Source organism: Poecilia latipinna, unplaced genomic scaffold (genome assembly GCF_001443285.1).
Source record: "Poecilia latipinna isolate Pla-1442-1.1 unplaced genomic scaffold, P_latipinna-1.0 Scaffold2, whole genome shotgun sequence".
NCBI classification, from domain to species: Eukaryota; Metazoa; Chordata; class Actinopteri; order Cyprinodontiformes; family Poeciliidae; genus Poecilia; species Poecilia latipinna.
In genome coordinates, this window is record NW_015112618.1 from 930,637 (window position 1) to 948,890 (window position 18,254).

Genomic DNA, 18,254 nt, shown 5'->3' on the forward strand with positions numbered 1-18,254 from the left:
CACCTGGGATGTATTAGCCAACCATTATAGCTCTCCAAACAGAATTCTCCAGAATCAGTACTGCATACATTGATATATCCGCAATATACTGCACAACCATACCTGTATTCAACTGCAGCTAATTATTTGTAGTCATACATCAGATGACGACATTTTTCAGGGGCAAAAACAATTCAAACATATAAATACTTGTAGTTTAGATTAAACTCGGCCTAATTGAGAAAATAGGATTAATGAGAAAGAAATGACAAGTTTACACAGAGGTAAAAACGAAGCAGAAGAAGAAGAAAGTGTGATCCAGATTTATTTTTGCTTAGGCCTCCATCTCCTTTCAAGAGCTCCATTTATTTATAATGAAAGAGAGAAACATGGCAGACTCAAAGTCGCAGTTGACCTGATTGTCTGGTTGTGCACATGACTAAATGAGTCATTGGGGTTGGAAATGTGTGGACTAAGTGTAATCCTGTTTTTCATGAGTCTTTCTAAACAAAGGAGATTTATGGAGGGTTTTTCAAGCAATTGATCACATACACCATTCAGAGCCTTTTTTGGACTTCAGTGTGTACACACTGATTTTTATTTGACATGACATTAAACAATGCTTGGATTTAATGATAAAATTCATAATAATGTAAGAAAGAAACGCACATATAAATACAAAGCCTGGCAAAGGTATTCACACTCTTTAATACTTCCACTTTTTTCTGCATTGTGCCTGTCACAATGCAAACCCTGAATGTATTTCATCGGGATTTTATGTGATAGATCAACAAAATCTCATGTGTAATTGTGAAGTGGATGAAAAATGACAGCTTATTTCCAAATTTCATCAAATAAATATCTGCAAACTGTGTTGAGCATAAATGTTCATCTCCATAACAGCTGCAGGTGTTAGCAGTACGTCTCGACCAGCTTTCAACACCTATAGTCTATAAATGTGTCCTTAATAAAATGGCTCCAGCTCAGTTAAATAGAGAGCCCCCGAACTGCAGTTTTCATGCCTTTTCATAGATTCTCCCACAGCATGATGCTGCCACAGCCAAGTTTTACCATAGGGATTATTGCTGTGCAAGTTTTCTGCAACATACAGCTTCTTGCATGCAAGCCAAAAATTTTAATTCAGGTCTATCTAGTATAAAGAAAAACAAAAACATATATTTGTTGCCATGACATAACTCCACTTTATGCAAACTGTAAAAATAAAAAGTAATAAAAACATAAAAATAAATCATAAATCGATAACTTATTCTCACTCTGGTACCAATCACACCAAAAACAATTTTTACTAAAGCAAACCTTAATGTAGTCTTAACTTTACAAGACAACGTGTCAGTTTAAGCTGAAAAAGGCTTTCATGGAAAATAAAAAGCACGCTGGTCAAAGCTGAAGGAATTAAAACATGATCCTACCTGAAGAGGATAAAGCCAATGGACTCGACAGCAGCTCTTCTAACGTCATCGTTCACGTCACTCACCTTGATTTAAATAAGCAGACTAATTAGAGAAAGTGGAAAAAACCGGACCTCTTCAGTTTTAGTTTTAATGATGTGGCTTCTCATAAAATAAGCAGCTCCACTGTCACACCCATGCACAAACTTAGCTTGCAGAGAGCACCCCCTACAGGGCAACTAATAAAACATCAGTGATTCAGTATAAAAACTTAACTGCAGGAACAAACTTGATTTTTTTTCTGTTTTGAACATAAAGTTTATGAACCTTCGAAATTAATCATGAAAATATTTATAGAAATGGTTTAGATCAAACAGAAATCAACATATGGTTACTACAGTACAGTAGGATTATATTTTAAAAAGCTACTTTGCATGTGTTTTACAGCCAGGTGGATAAACCCGTCCACCTGCCAGTAGGAGCGCTTTACAGATGAAACTCACAGCGACATGCAGCAGGCGTCGGATGGCCTTGTTGTTCCCAGAGCCGCAGTATGCCATTCCAACAGTGTACATACCAGATCGCCTCAAGATGGGGTCCTACCATAAACAATGACAGAAAGCAGAGAGCTGAGCTGTGTTTGTTTGGGTTCGAGTCCCTTCCCGCCGCTAACTTTAACAGAATGAAACCTGGCACGGAGTACAAAGTCTCACGTGACATAAAGTAAACAGTCTGCTACAGAGTGCACAATACATCAAACATATGTGTAGTGCAACAGCCTAATAAAGAACAATGGCTTTTAGTTTATTCTCAAATTGTTTTATGCCCTCCACATTTCCTCCTCCGATGATGAATCAAGCCAGTTTATTTAAAATCTACTGGGCAATATGTATTGTTCCGTTTTATACAACAAAAGTTTGTGGCTCCAAGTCAAACCTTGTCTCTACAGAGGCTCTCGATGAGGGCGTCGGCCTCCTCCATGCGTCCGTACATGACCAGAGCAATCCCCACAGCAAGGCCACGCAGGATCTTCTCGTGCTGCGTCTCCTGAGCGTAGCCCACCATGTCCTCGATCGCCTGGGCCGACTTGGAGCCCAGCATGACCAGACCCAGAGCCAGGCCTGCAGCTTCGCCTGGAGATTGTATCAAACCATCAGCATGCTTTGTTTTGAACTTTACCTCACTAAACATAAAAGCGATCGGTATAAAAAAAAGAAACAAGTTCTAGGGCTGCTGTCACTCACTGACATAATCAATGAGGTTGAAAAGACCAATCTGTTGAAATATCATATGTATTGTGATATACTGTGCAGCCCTAGTTTGAACTGCACAATTTATGTGTTTCGTTTTTTTGTAGCGTGAAATAGCTGCCGATTTTAGTTAAAAAATGAACTAATTTTTTTTTTGAGGAGAACAAATTATTTAGAATTCACAACAGTTCTTATATTGTATTTGCTTTGCCAGCAATGACAACAGTGATTTGGTGATTTCAGCAGCTTACCAGTGACGGCGTCGTCCTGATAAAGGTTGGACTTCAGCAGGTCATAAACATCCTGTCTGGCTGTTCCCAGAGCAGCTAAACCCAATCCAAGGGCTCCGCCGTGACGGACAATCTAAAAAAGGAAAAAATGAACCCAGACAATTAGGGAAAAAAAAAAAAAAATCTGTGTTTCTCAAGCAACATTATATATTAGATTCTGAAAGGAAATAAACGATATAAACAAATGGGGGGAAAAAACCCTTACATCATTGCTGGCATTTTTGAGCTGACCGAGCAGATAATCGATGATGTCCCCACCATGATTGGCGTGAATGAGGCCCAGAGCATACAGGCCTCCTCCCTCCTGGTAGGCGGAACCGGGGGAAGTGTCTTTAGGCAAATAGGTGGCCATTAACTGGAGCGCCTCTTTCTCATGACCCTAAAATTCAAAGTCAAATCACAAATTTAAAGAAGCTAAAAGGTTAGTTGTTTCAAATTTCACTTTATAATTATCAAGTCTTACCTTATGAATGACACCCAGACTTGCTGTAGCTGTAAACTTTGCCCAGTTAGTGGCTCTTGCTAACCACTCCAAGTTTTCTCTATAGGAGAAGAAAAAGTTAAACTTGTTTAAAATGATCTGTGCTGCACATATTAAACTCTAGTGTCTTTTTATTTATGGATTTTTTTTTTTTTTACCTGAGGAACTGGTCACTTGTGGTTCCTGTGTGCATAAAGGAGTTGGCGATGACTGTAGCTGTGTGACACACCGAGTTTCGAACTGCGTCCTGCAGCACCAAAGAATCAAACATTAAGCAACTTTTAACAATCTGCCAGTCATCTGAACAAGTTCACATCAGTTTCTGCGTTTCATCTCAGTCATCCAGCGTTTTATACCTTTGTGTTTTTCAGAATCATCAGATCTGTGTTGTTATTTCGGATGAGAAACTGTAGGTGCAGCTCTATGGTCATCTCCCCGCTAAGAATTGTGATCATTTTGGCGTTCTGGTCTTTAGGTTCTTCCTTCTAGAACGATTCAGAGATGCCATGAGGAAAACTGAAGCAACAGTTTTCATTATTTAGACAGAATAAACAACAAGAAATGCTTACAGTTTCTGCAGCCTTCCCAGCTGGTGAGCTTCCAGCCTTTTCATCAGTCTCCATTGCTTCACTGGAATCCCATCAAGAAATATTTTAATTAATTTTAGTTGGTTTACAATTTATTGGTCAAGCTGGCCAGAAAATGTGAACCTAACTAATTTTCAGCTCTTTCTACCTTTCCTTGTCTGCTGTGGGAACAGTGCCTGTGTTTGTGGAGCCAGGCACCGCGGGGATGGGCGTTCCTACGGTGTGCAGGTTCTGAATGACGGAGGACAGGAACTGCTGGCTGGCGCTTTCGTAGAGGTCGAAGCAGATCTGGTAGGCCATCAGCAGGTTGTCCTCTTTCACTAGCTTCTCCAGGATGTCGCTGACAGCCTGAGGGTCATCCAGGAAAATCAGGCACTAGTGGGGAAAAAAGAACGCAAAACGTTAAACGTTGCCATGGTTCAGATGTTATTTATGGAACTGAATGGAGAAAAGATTAGTGTTTGATTGGGAGGCAATAAGGGATCTGGGTTTTATTTGTTGTTGTTTAAAAACAGTAAAATTGTGATTGCATCACAATGTAAAAAAAGATTTCTAAAACAACTATATATCAGGATATTTAGGCCAAAGATTATTTTTGGACAATTTTTTCCAAGTTTTCTACAATCTTGCCAAATATATCTGCTATTTTGAAATTATGTCTGAATGTCTAATTTAAGCAGACAACAAGAAAAAACTGATTTTTTTTTTTATGAAACTTAGGAGGTGGGAGAAAATAATACTGATGCATCTGTGCAAGAGCATAAAACAGCTATACACAGAGAGCATTTATAAAGAGGTATAACAAAAAACTTATGCAGCAAAAAAAGAAAAAAAGAAAAAAGCCTTGACCACTTGAGAAATGTACTCTGCTCGCCCCCTGGAGGTGTGCTGTGGTATCTAGAACCAACACCTGCAGATAAATTGTGATGTTGAGTCCCCCTGTTTCAGAACTGTTCAATAAATTCCCCAGGGAGATTTGGAGGACAAATTAATACCTTTGCTGTCAACAAAACATATACATAAATGACAAGACCCATGGCTTGGCATAAGAACATTACACAAAGCATCACACTGGTTCTAGAGCCTTGGCTTCTTCCCCGTCATTTACCGGGTGTTGTACGTCGCTCCCAGTAAGGGGTGCAAAAACACCCCACCATGTATATTAAGCTAAGAAAAGCACTGCTCACCAAACCAAAACAACTCTACGCATTCCTGATGGATTTTATGGTTTTAAAACACATCAGATTCACAACCTATTGTCAACAGAGTGATAACAACCCTCCATCGAACCCCAATTCCAAATTTTAGCAAATTTTTAGCTAACTAAAAATTTACATGAGTTTTTTCACACTGCATGGAGTATGCTGCTGTAGGTCAAGATGCCTACAGTCCTAACCTACCAACTATATTAGCATTTCAGCTAGATTTAGCTTTTTAGCTCTCATGTTAGCTTAGACACTGTCGTGACCTTATAGTTTAGCTTTGTAAACAGTGTTCCGCACAAATTTCTAAACCTCTTCAGGTGGGATTTTTGCATTGACTGAACTTTTTCACTGCTATTCTACAGTTTTTTCTGTTTGCATTGTGCAGGCTTTTGCTTTATTCCGCTGTGCTTGTCTATTTTTTTTACATTTCTGCAGTTTAAATTGTTCTGCAATTTTTATTAAAAAAAAAAGATATTCAGCTTGGAGCATTCATTCAACATTTTTGCAACACTACAATTTTTTTGTAGTTGTTGTTGAGTTCAAGCTTACAGACATTTTTACTGCAGTTACCTGACAAACGTTGATGAAATCTGGTTTCTCCAGATTCATGTACAGCTTGACCAACACCCGCAGAACATCGTTACGGAACTTCTTGTTCTGCATCAGGGACATGCAGACCTTCAAGCTGTAAGCAAGGAGGCCGCTCACATCATTCTGAAAAGGACAACCAAAATAATCAATAAATAAAACAAATCTAGACAACAAAACAAATACATACAAAACAACTATAATGTAATTTCACAAGAGAGACAGACAGACAGATGGAGAAAAAAACAACACCCTTTCACAAGTTAAATTTGATTAAATACATCAATATTTGCAGAACAAATCTGACCAATAACTTGAGTTTTTGATCTGAAAATGCAATATATTTCACAAGATGCAGAGATATTAGAAAAGGTTTAAATTTGCAGTAAATACTACCAAATGTATTCGTGAATGACAAAAGATACTGACCGATTCAAGGATGGTCTTTTCAAAAATGTCAAGGCGCCTGGTCTCCAAGGCGATGCCAATAGCCTGTTTGTATTTGTGATCATCTAAGCAACGCAGGAACATCTTGTTGACGATGCCCTCAAGGCGAGGGTCGATTTTTTTCTTCTCCTCATCCTCCGACAGCTCAGCATTTTCCACCCGCAGCTTGGTGTAGTGATCAATGCACTTGGCTGAACAGAATAAAGGGGATACATGCGTTAATTCTGCCTGAATAGGAGTAATGACACAAATATGATTTTCACTTCCAGCAGAAAAACGACTGTGCAAAAATTAACATGTAAAGGTCATCATCTCACTATGTACTAAGTCTTACAGTAATAACAGAAGTATTCTTGTTTCATCACTCACCGATGATGGTCTCCACATATTCGGAGTCATCTGTAACACTGAAGAGATCCCCAGCTCCAAGAGCATAGTTCAGGGATTCTTCAAAGGCCCCAAGATGATAGAAAACCTTCGAGGCCACCAGGGCAGCAAATTCTCGGCTCTGAAAAGATTCATCCTCATACAAGACCTCACTGCACAAATAAGAGAACTAGTTTTATTTGACTGAAAAGGAACACACTGGAAATTCACATTTGTTTTTCTGTAAATGTTTACTGTGATTGTACACTTAGAGTAAACATTTCTTGCTGTCCCGTTTTCATCATATTTGAAGTCATTAGTTTATACTTACATTTTATCTACAGATCCTGAAATCTCAGCCCAGAAGTCGTTCACAATGGAGTCTAGTTTATGCAGAGCAAACTCCTGCAAATTAGACAAAAACATTGCTTACAACTTGATTCATATATTTTAAAGCTTTAACCAAAAAATAATAATAATAATAAAAAAAATATATATATATATATATATATATATATTTTTTTTTTCCATTTACTTTTTTATAAATAAAAGGACTGATACTAAAACATTAACTTTTCATAATGTTTTACCATCCCAGGACATCTGACAGATTACTGTGCAAATAATATTTACCTTTAGCTTTGGCTCCTCTTCATCAAGGAGGGAAATAATCCCAGCTTTGTAAAAGACAAACACAAAGAAAGTTTAATATCCTGAATTTCTGCAAATGAAAAAAAAACAACAACAACAAACAAACAAAAAAAAAAAAACAACTCTCCACCTCCCTCGGCCCTAAACTACTTTTGAGCGCTTTGTCTCCTAGTATGAAATACAGAAATGTTTACACTCCATTAGCAGTAAAATAGAGAGGCAGTAGATTATAGCTGAAATATTTGGTCCCACAACCCCGCACATAACTTTGGCAAATAAAGGACAAATATTTCCAATTCCACAGGATTTGTTGTTCATTGTGATAGAAATAAACACAGCTAAGGAGTTTCTGAAAGAAAAAATAATTCCCATGTTATGGAGGGAAACGATTATTTCAGACAGTTGAAATATTTGTTTCCCCAAAAATAAATGTTTTACTCAGTTAAACCTATTTGAACCATATGAAGCCCTCCAGACGGCTCGTATTATCCGCTGTAACCGGCTGCTAGCACCGTGTGACTCAGCTAATTCAATGGCAGCTAGCTAAAGTTAAAACTACAAAATTAAAAACCTTCTTCTGAGACTCACCGGCAGATGTTATCATGACTGCTACTCGAATAAGTCCCCGGATCCACTAATTAGATTTAAAAGGTGGACGTATTCACAGGTTCTTGGAGAGAAAATATAAGATTTGTTATATGTGTAAACGCTCTGAGCCAACTACACTTCTTTTTGTCCAATCATATCGAAAGCCCCCGTTGGAAAGGACCTTTGTTAGCTGGCCTCCCTTCTGCCTGACCATAAATACACACGATAATATCACTTTATTCATCATATGCTCAAATATGTATAATAATTATCAATAAATAAAAATTTCATGAGAAAAAAATGATAGTTATTTTGTGTTCATTTTTTATTTAACTGAATTTGAGTGTAATTGGTTTATAGAAAGGCATTTTTAAAGACGACCTCTTTCGTTTGACAAGACTCCTCCTCTCCTACATGCTACATAAATTATGTTAATTTTCAGAAGGAGGAACTTTTAACCACAGAACATAACATATAAACTACTTGCCATTTATGGTGGATTCCACCCCAGATTCAGGACCCAAAGAATAGATATATACTAAGAGAAGGAGGCAGAGGACTATGGAGCCACCATCCAAGATGAAACATGCAAGGTCCAAAAATACATCAGAAAGACGGCCCCAATTAAGGACAAGGTGCTTTGTGAATGTCACATGACAATGAAAGTAGAAAAGACTGAGCTGGATGAACCATCATGGAGGAAAAAACAGTCTACAGAGTCCACCACAGACAGACAGCTAAAGCAGCTGAAGTGATCACATACTAATAATAGCTGGAGAGGGCAGGTCTGAAGAACAGTGCAGAAGCACTGATCAGTCAGTTCAGAAGGAAGCCTTGACCAAGTGAGCAATAGAGGTCTAATCTACCATACCAACAGGATCCCAGCTGTAGGTCACTGGGTTTGGCTTGTTCATTGAACTCAGCTTTGAAAAAGATGTAGTTTAATCACAGTTAATTCATAATGTAACATGGGGGATAATTACTTTTTCACATACTGTTCCATAAGGTACAGTCATATTTGTCAGATTAAAAATACCTTTAGAAAATAGCAACCTTATAGCGGGTATTAAACATATTTTTCATTATGCACACTTTTTGGGGTGCAAAAAATATTTTTGATTGGTCTTATATTTTAACTTCAAATGCCAAATTTTTATTGTCTGTAAGTGGAAAATTGTCTTATATAGCAGCGCTAAAATATCTATGTTTAATTATTCTACATAATGTGTTTTTCTTAGTGACAAATTCCTAAAATAAACAGACTTTTCAAAGTATATATTTTTTAATGGATCTATAGTTCAACACAACCACATTTCACACACACACACAAAAAAATCCATACTGATCCATGTTAGTGTCATGGATCATACAGACAGTTAAACTGACATTCTAAATAAATACTTAAACTTTAAACAGCTGCATTTTGTTCCTGTGATAAACAATAGTTGAAACAGTACTTTGTCTAAGGCACAAAGGTCTACTAAAATAAAAGCAAAAACATAAACAAATTCACATTGCTTCACAGTATTACAGAAAATCAGCTCTTTAAAAGGTCTGTGTCATTTATTTTCTGTGCAACAGATGGAGCTCTTCTGGGTCACAGTGTCACCTCAGACAGTGCAACAAATTAAGCTAAAAAAAAAAATGGAATAATATAGAGCCGTACATTATTTAAGTGTTTAAATTAAAGTATCAAGTAATAAACAAAATACATCAAGAAGAAAGCTCACTTTGGTTCAAGGCTGTTAAAGGAAGAGCTGACTTCATTGTACTATCAACCAGCTATTCTGTGGCTCCTTTCAACACGTGCTTACTTATGTATCACACCTCAGTTGATCTCATCAGATATCCTGTTAATGTGGTGTTACAGCAAAACTATACAGATACAGTAAATCATCTTGAGGTTATTTATTAAGAACAAGTTGTCAGGCAGCATCTTTCAGGGTAGAAATCTGGTTGGCTCAGTGGTGAAAGTTTCAGCACCATGTAATAACCAGGCTGTTACACAACATAATGTTTTTTTTTGTTTTTTTTGTTTTTTTGTTAAACTTCCACAGTGAGGATGTCCACAGTGATAGGTCTACAGCTGGACACATGTCCTAACATCAGTGGTCCACTGCGGCTTTCACATTAGGTTCAGCAGAGAAGACGCCAGTTTTCAGAGGGAGTCCTTCCTCTGGGCTTCCATCTTCACCTGAAATGTTCAATTAAACCAAACAGGATTTGTTTTTAATTAAGTCACCATTTATGCCTTTAAAAGTTTAGTCGTGAGAGTTTAGATGTAACTACACAGATGTATTTGTTTGAACTAATTCAGCTTCTCTTCATGCTAGAAAGACCAGAATGAAAGCAAAAAAACTATATAAAAAAATAGACCAACACAAAGCAGTGACTAATTGTAAAGTGGAAGGAAAATAATAATTTCTGTTTTACAAAACAGGTTACAAAATGTAGAATGCATTGTTATACTTTACTCTGACAGCCCTAAAAAAATGTTATGGAGAAATTTAAGGCAAGTTTAGGTTGTGAAACAATACTCCAAATTTTAAACATATTCCATAGATTTGTACACTGTCTGAATAAAAGCATGGTACGACTGCAAACCAGTAAAGATGTGATCAGCCCTCCAAGCCATGCCAACTTTGAAGGAGCTGCAAAAACCCACAGCTCACGGTTGAGCACTTCACAAATGTGAAGGAGTGGCAAAAACAAGTCCAGTGTTTAAAAAAAAAACAAGGAGAGGTTATATTTATAGATTGCCTTAAGTCATGCAAAACATCTTCTATGCGAGGGAGAGAACAATCACAGATTCTCAGGTAATGCTGGGCCACACCATGCTCTACATAGCGTTGGCAGCGTCATGCTGTGAATATGTTTTCCCCTGCAGGCTCAGGGAAGTAGGTTGTTGGAAACATGGATGGAGCTCCACATACAGCCTGAGCTGTAGCATGTTAGTGTCTGTCAACAGTCCAGGCCTAGCAGTAAATGAAATTATGTTCCAAGAATTGAAAATTCATTTTCACAGAAACTCTCTGTCCAGTCTGGCTGACCTTGATGCTCCACTACAAACAACAATGGGCAAATTCATTCTCGGTTGCTGGAGGCATTTCCATAAAGACTTGCAGCTGTAACCGCAGGTGATTCCACAGAGAGCGGATTCAGAGAGTACAAATGCAGGTCACATTATGTTTTTATTCCTACACCATGCCATTTTTTCCACTTCACGGTTATATTCTCTTTTGTGTTGGTCTATGGCAAAAGTTGATGACCATAAGCAATCAAAACAACCCTACATAGTGTAAGCTAACATTATAAAAAGTAAAACATCATTTAATAAGAATAATGCTGCCACCTTTTGGTCTGCAGTTAGAAGATTTGTTGTTGTTCTGCCTTGTGACTTCTCCCGTCTGAGGCCTGAAACAACACTGGACTGGCCACAAAGGCCGGCTCCCTCTTTCCCCGGCATTATCTGAAAGGCAATAATAAGAATTTAATAATGATCTGGCATCACATCTAAGAGCCTGATTGTTTTATGAATCCTGCCTTTGTTCTATGGACTTTGCAACTATGCCTGGGAGGGGGAAAGAATGTGTGCAAAAACGCGTGGTCTTGTGAAGGTCACAGATTGACCCACATGTCACGGTGCATGCTGGTCCTGCTTTAGGACGATGTAGGGCCCCTCAGCTATGAGCAAGTCTTGGTCACTAGCCACAAACGTTTATTCAACAAATTACAGCAGCCTGATAAAGACTCTTGAGTAAACAAACTCAGAGATTTTTTTGGCCATGCAGGAATGTGTCACTGTTATCCTAATCCTTAGTCCGTTTTTAAGTCACGTCTCAAGCAATAACCAAAACTTTTGTAGCTGTAACCAGCTACTAAGATTTAAACTAAATAAATGAATAAATAAATGTTGTAGCCCAGTGACTTTCCCTGTTTTTAATTATCACAAAACACAGATGTATGTCTCTGTAAGTAAATGCTTTCCGAGCACAGTATTTTATAGTTTGACAACATCTAGACCCACCTGGCTGTGAGGTGTTTTAATTAATTGGATTTTGACATATAAAAGCAACATGCAACTATTTGAAAAACAATTATGTCCTTATAATTAAGCCTTTTATAGGAGGACTTTGTACAACAAATACTAAATTTCCCTAAAAGCAACAGATGCTTTAAGATGTCTTTTTCATGTCTGTGTTAGTTTGGTTAGTCTTTGTTATTATTTAGCCCAGAAAAATGTGTTAAAAACTAGATTTTGTAACCCGAATCTCCTGTCCAAATTTAGCCAATACAGAGACATTCCAGGTAGGTTTTCAGCAAGCTCTGCTTTGTGAGAAAGGTCTAAAAGTCATGTCCCATACAAAGAAAATCTAAATAACAACAAAACTGTGTAGCCACCAAAAACAAGCTGTTGCCCAGGGGGGCCCACAACTTCCTAAGTCCAGCTCAGCAAATTAAGAGAGGTGGTACCACTGCTAAAATTGGATTCAAGAGTTGTTAAAGCTAATTCGAGATGTTTCACTTTTTTATGCTGCACTCAGAGGCTGTTGCATGAATTGTGCCCTAGGCAAGACCTCCCGTCTGTATTCCACAATATCAAATTAATAAAATTGAGTAATAAATTAGCTTAGTCTTAAATTAATTAATGTCTACACCTGCTGTTTGGGATGCAGCGTAAACAGCTTTGCACGTGTTTTTCTTGACGCTCAGGATTCTGTCTTCCGTCTTCGGGATAAAACAGCCGACCCAAATCGTGTCTGGCGAGTGTTTGCGGAACACGGAGCGCATCAAAAGCTCCAGGACTTGCGCACAGCGCTGCGTCTCTGCGCTCTCCTGCTTGGTGTGTATTAATCCAATCAGAGCGGGCCGGGTGACCGGGCCACGCTTCGTGCGCGCCTTTACGTCCTTCAGGATCTCCAGCAGACACAGCTCGTTTGAGGTTCTGCTGATGAAGGTCTGTCTGAAGATGAAGACGATGACCGGGGAGTCTATAGCCCGCTTGGAGCTGTAAATATTAAACCTCCTGGTTGCGGTTCTCTGAGGGTTGCTCCCCGGTCGCTTCTCTTTCTCCCTGTCCTTCTCCAAGTCCTTGCTCTTCTCTGTTAAAGGCATCTCGTTGCTTTTTCCGGTCTCTGCCTTGCCTTCAGTGTCGCCCTGATGATCGCGTGGCGCACAGCATGGAAGCTGTCCTTCGCTGCTGTTGTGAAACATGTCACGTATGAACTCCTGAAATACCCCGACGTCATCTCCGTCCACCTCCTTACTTCTTCCACAGACATCACCGACTAGACAAATCCTCTCCTTTCCTCCGATCTGAGCCACAGCCTTCTGAAACTCCATCTCCTCCTCAGGCACGGACTCCAAACCGGACATTTTACCCGCGATGACGGCAGCGCGGATTTGCTTTTTATTATAATTTTGAACTAAAATAAGGCATTGAATCCGTGGAAACCTGCTCCACTGGCCTCCGGCAGAAACTTCCTCCACGACCACAGCGAACACCAATGAGGAGGGATAAGGCGAAGGCTCGCCGCACGCTTCTATTGGCTAACATCATCAATGGGCGGCGCTAATAGTAAATGGTCTTTGAAAGTGATTAGGTTAATCTTTAATGAACGGCCAAATGCAATTATTTAAGTTAGATTTGCATTTAATGCTTCCACTGTAATTCTCATGCTTTAATCACAAGCATATGCTGCATCTAAAAAAAAAAATTGAGTATCATTGAAAAGTTTTTTTTTGTATTTTATTGCCTTAACTCTATTACACATTTTGCATAATTACAGATATAGTTGTAGCATATTTTGTGTGTATATTTCTGTTAAATTTTTATGTCTTATAACTCACAAACACCCCAAATTCAAGTTCTCAGAACATTTGAATATTATATAAAAGCAAAAGAATTATTGAAACTTTTTTTTTAATGTTTTAATGAAAAGGTTTTCCATGTATTATACAGGAAACACCTTCAGTGTGGGCTCCTTATACACAAGTTCCTGTGTTAATGCAGCTCTAATGCCACTCCTTATCTCTTATAAATCTTGTAAATCTCTCCCAACTCCCTGAACTTTACTCATTACTCGCAGAAAAAGTTGTGCACATATTTTTTCTTCCACCTAACTTTTTATTATGTGGGTACATATCACTCTACCTGAACTGAAACACTGATTTAAATTCAAATTCACAGATGTGCCTCTAAATTTCCACTTTACCTTCAGTTTTCAGTTCAGAGCAGGTCAGGTGAGTAAAAGCTTAAATTTCCAAGAAAAATCAACAGAAATTTGATCAAAATCTGAGGTTTCCCTCAAACTCCGACCTCAAAATATCAAAAGATGTCTACATTTCTTAAAAATATATATATATATATATTGAAAACTACATGTCAATGTCTTTATTAGCATGTGTATCTAATAGGAAGTAGCTCAGTCACTTAGCAAATCCAACTGGTTTTTCAACTTTGAACTGACATGTTATAAGTCATTACTAAATGTAATCTGTGACTACAAAGGTAAAGGAGACCTTACAAATGCAGCCATAAGCACTTCCTGGTTCACTACATCAACGGGAAAGATTCCAGTTATGTTTACATGGATTTCTGTGGAATTCTTTAATCTTGTGGGACGGCTGGTGGTGGATGACCAAATCTCCCGCCGCCCACTTTCTTTAGTTTCACAACTCTCATGGTGAAGAGTCCGGACTTCTGTCCTGTGTTGTAGATATCAGAGGTCTCAAAGGAAAGAAGAGACACACAAACATGACAGTCATCATAACGCACAGACTTTAACCTGATTTTGTTAAAACATCCTCAGAAATGTTTCACTTTCCTGAGAGATCAAAAAGCTGTTCGACCTGAAAGCCTGCTGAGTTCGCCTGACTCTAATCCTTTAATCCACTCACGCGAGGTCTGTAATTAAATGGACATGTCACTCTAAAATACAGATGATTTCTTCATGTGGAAAACCAGATTTAAGTTAGTGCAGATTCAGATTTCACGTGTGTGTCTGTTTCGTAATTGTTTACCAATGAACAAATGATAAACTGTACTGTTTGACTTGAACTAACACAAAGGTGCCCGGTCATTGGCCTTTGGACCTTTCACAAACATTGACTGGGTGGGTGCTGCAAGAGTTGTCTCACAGTTCTATCTGCAAAATCTTAACATGCTCACTTTATTACACCGAACAGGAGACAGCAACAACAGTGCTGTGAAGAAAGTATTTCCCTTAGATATTTCATCTGTTTTTACGTTTTGGTCACACTTAAATGTTTCAGTATCGCCAAGTAAATTTTAATACCAGACAAAGATACACAAAGTAAATATTTAAATGTTAATTTCAGTTATTAAGTGGTAAAACTATCAAAGCAACTTAACCAAATGTACAAAAGAAATTGTTTACTAAAGCCAATAACTGGTTCTGCCACTCCTGCCAGTAAAAGGGCCTTCAATTGACTGGCAATGAGTCATTTAATTTGCTGTTGAGGAATTTTCCGCCCCTTCTTTTAGCATAAATATTTACATTTAATCCATGAGTGACCTATTTAATGATCTGAATTTAATTTCAGTCTGGACATTAATTAGGCTACCCCAAAACCTTTATTTTGAGCAATTTGAAGGTGGACTTTAGATTACTGCTCTACTGCACAGCAAAAGAGTGCCTGAGCTTAAAGTCTTTATCTGATGATTGGATATTCTCCATTATTTATTGTTAGAGCAAGATTCACGGTTCTATCAATTATAACTAATTATTCTGGTCTTGAAGCAGCAAAGCAGCCCCAGATTATCGCATTATCAACATCATGTCTGATGATATGGTGACATCAGAATTTGTTTGACAATCTGAAACATCTAATTGTGACAAAAAAAATATAAACAGAAGAAATGTGATTGTCTTTTTGTTGCAAGCGTTAGAAAAAAAAAAAATCTCCAGAAACTTAGAGATAATCTTTAGACATACTGACCTCTTTGAGAAGAAGAAGCATCTGGGAGTCTAGACTCTCACTTAGTCCAATTAAAGACACATGGAGGCTTAGGCGAACTGTAAGGAAGAACATTTAATGACTCAACAGAGAAAATGACTAACATCTTCAATCTTCCACTATCTCTGTGTTATTTTAGTCAAAATAATTAAAAAAGAGAACAAATGTTGAAATTAAATGTTATCTTTTGACTGTCAAAGCTGATTAAATATTCGTCTTACTGAATCGACCTCTGTGTTTACTGGATTTTGTCAAATAAACATTTAGCCTGTTATTATTTGGGACCATTGGGATGTCACTTAAATGCTGTTGAAATTGGGCAAAAACCTCATATGTGTTTTATTTTTATTTTTTGTTTTCTTTTGAAAATTAACTATGCTTATTACCCTTCACATCTGTCTTAGGTCTTATTGCAGAACATAAAGTGAAAAGTATCAAAAAGAGCACTTTGACCAAGCAGCATAAATTTACATAGGAAGTTCCATTTTGGCAATGCTAAATAACAGGACAAGTTGTGCAGCCTCCAAGCGGGCATTTATGAAATAGGGGCATGGAAAGATGTTCTGGTGAGATGGAATCAAAATGAAATGCATCGGAATAAATGGAGAGCGCTAAATTTGGATAAAAACCCTGAAGTCGCCATCTTTCTCGGCTTAACGGGGATTCCTGAACTGTTGTGTTTTGCTGCCCTCTTGTGGTTAGAGTTTTCCACACCAACCCGATGCGACAGAATCCCTGGTTTATCCAGCTGATCGCTCAGCCTATTGGGAAATATTCATATTATCAAATGTCAAATAGTGTGTAACATTACTCAGAGATGCATTTAATTTTCCCTTATTTCGTTAGTTAATGTTGGTGCACCCAGATTGAAGCTTGATCTAGAACTCTATTTTTTTAATCACCTGTGATTTTTCTGTCTGATAATAGATCTCTGAGAGCGGAGAGATGAGAAGCTGTCAGAGTCCCCAGCGCCAGCAGACCTTCTTGTTCTCTGATCATTATTCTCCATTATGTTGTCCTGCGGAATCTGAAGTGGGGTGAGCATTGCTGTGAAGCGCGTAAAAGAGAGGAAGGTTATCTACTTTTGTTTAACTTTTTAAGAATCAGAAAAAAATAAAATGATGCAAACATCGAAGTGAGTGGGTGATATAATTCACCAGAACTTGCTTGGGTCACTTTTGTTTAATGAAACTGTGAAAATGAAATCTTATTCTAAGCTTTATCGCCAAACAATAGCTCTTACTTTGACGTCATCTGGAAACTGAGTCTTGTTTTGCAGATTTAATTGATACAGGCAGTTTGAACTCAAATGAGTCTGAATCACTTCCTATGATTTTGTTAATATTTAGTTCATTTAAAAGAGAGGATTACTTACTGACAAGCATGGCTCCAAAAATCAGCAAAAACAACCAGCGTTTCAAATCCCCGAAGCAAAATGTGCTCTTTGTCATTGTGAGGAAAGCTAATGCAACTCTGGGAAGAAACATTGTGCTGGTGCCCCACTTTTAGACAAAACACTCACCGGCAATACGGGGTGTGACATTTCAAACTGGTTTTGACTGTTTTGAAAAAGGTTCAAAATTCTGGTTTGATTCAAAACAAGGCTGAAAAGTGCAAGCAGTTTTCCTCAGAAGTCTCTCAATTATTAAATATTGTCCTCCCTTGTGTTACATAAATGGAAAACCTACTAATTGCCTACACGCAAATTGATGTGCAGCACAAAACTGACACTGCACATCACCATTAGGACACCATGTGAACAAGGCTTCAGCAGGGACAGGAAGCAGAAACTTCAGTCGGAGTAAAGGCTCGCCCTCCGGCAGCATAGCAAATCTAAACAAACAGCCTGAGCTTCAACTGTAGTGAATTACGCATCAGCCCACTTCTCAGTTATGGTCTGTTTTGTGTTTTCCAATAAAAGACTAAAATGTTTGCTGTTAGCAAAATGGGGAAAACTGATATGTTTATTTTTCTCAAGACAGTCATGGACTCCTTTTGAGCTCAGTTGTCATTAAAACAGAAAGAAGGGAAACAAACATCTTCCTCCATTCTTTTGAATTATTAATAGTAAATTATGTGCTGTGCTTGATCTGCTAACCCCCACTGATGTTTTATGGTATAGGCATTTCATTTTATAAACAACAACAAAAAAAAAAACGACAAAAAAAACAAAAAACAAAAACCTTTAAGCAGTTAATGTAGTTATTTCACAAATTTAATAAGACACTAAAGATTACAAGATTATTTTATATTGGTTTAATGTTTTGTTATGTTTTTTTCTGCATATAAAAGAAATGAACAAGTTTGAACGAAATGCTTGTTATCTTTAAAAAGCAAATGTTGCAGGAATCAGGAGCGGTACTAGAACTCAGATGGCAGGATTAAAGTCACAATGAAGATTAATATTAAGCATCAGACGATTGAACACAGATC

At 37.9% G+C, this 18,254-nt stretch overlaps 2 protein-coding genes across 3 annotated transcripts in view; both read right to left on the reverse strand.

Moving 5' to 3' along the window:
* The window catches only part of psmd1 (proteasome 26S subunit, non-ATPase 1), a 40,901-nt gene extending 32,896 nt beyond the window's left edge, over window positions 1–8,005 (reverse strand). The window contains exons 1-16 of one of the 2 annotated variants that reach the window (XM_015042703.1): window positions 7,842–8,005; window positions 7,236–7,279; window positions 6,934–7,007; window positions 6,606–6,775; window positions 6,219–6,427; window positions 5,772–5,915; window positions 4,145–4,371; window positions 3,979–4,039; window positions 3,766–3,891; window positions 3,568–3,656; window positions 3,392–3,470; window positions 3,134–3,307; window positions 2,890–3,001; window positions 2,325–2,521; window positions 1,892–1,987; window positions 1,410–1,474 (exon numbers count right to left, since the gene is read on the reverse strand). In XM_015042703.1, coding sequence (XP_014898189.1) covers window positions 1,410–1,474; window positions 1,892–1,987; window positions 2,325–2,521; window positions 2,890–3,001; window positions 3,134–3,307; window positions 3,392–3,470; window positions 3,568–3,656; window positions 3,766–3,891; window positions 3,979–4,039; window positions 4,145–4,371; window positions 5,772–5,915; window positions 6,219–6,427; window positions 6,606–6,775; window positions 6,934–7,007; window positions 7,236–7,279; window positions 7,842–7,857 — 1,883 coding nt within the window. In that variant the 5' untranslated portion in view covers window positions 7,858–8,005. Of the gene's footprint in view, window positions 1–1,409; window positions 1,475–1,891; window positions 1,988–2,324; window positions 2,522–2,889; window positions 3,002–3,133; window positions 3,308–3,391; window positions 3,471–3,567; window positions 3,657–3,765; window positions 3,895–3,978; window positions 4,040–4,144; window positions 4,372–5,771; window positions 5,916–6,218; window positions 6,428–6,605; window positions 6,776–6,933; window positions 7,008–7,235; window positions 7,280–7,841 lie in introns of both variants that reach the window. The other variant, XM_015042618.1, reaches the window with a different exon arrangement.
* Window positions 8,006–9,186: 1,181 nt separating this feature from the next.
* Window positions 9,187–13,568, reverse strand: LOC106953847 (uncharacterized protein C2orf72). The gene is made up of 3 exons (XM_015042950.1): window positions 12,500–13,568; window positions 11,194–11,310; window positions 9,187–10,035 (listed from the first exon to the last, which is right to left on the reverse strand). The coding sequence occupies exons 1-3, from the start codon at window positions 13,215–13,217 to the stop codon at window positions 9,947–9,949; spliced, it is 924 nt and encodes a 307-aa protein (XP_014898436.1). The 5' UTR covers window positions 13,218–13,568; the 3' UTR covers window positions 9,187–9,946.
* Between the last annotated feature and the right edge of the window lie 4,686 nt (window positions 13,569–18,254).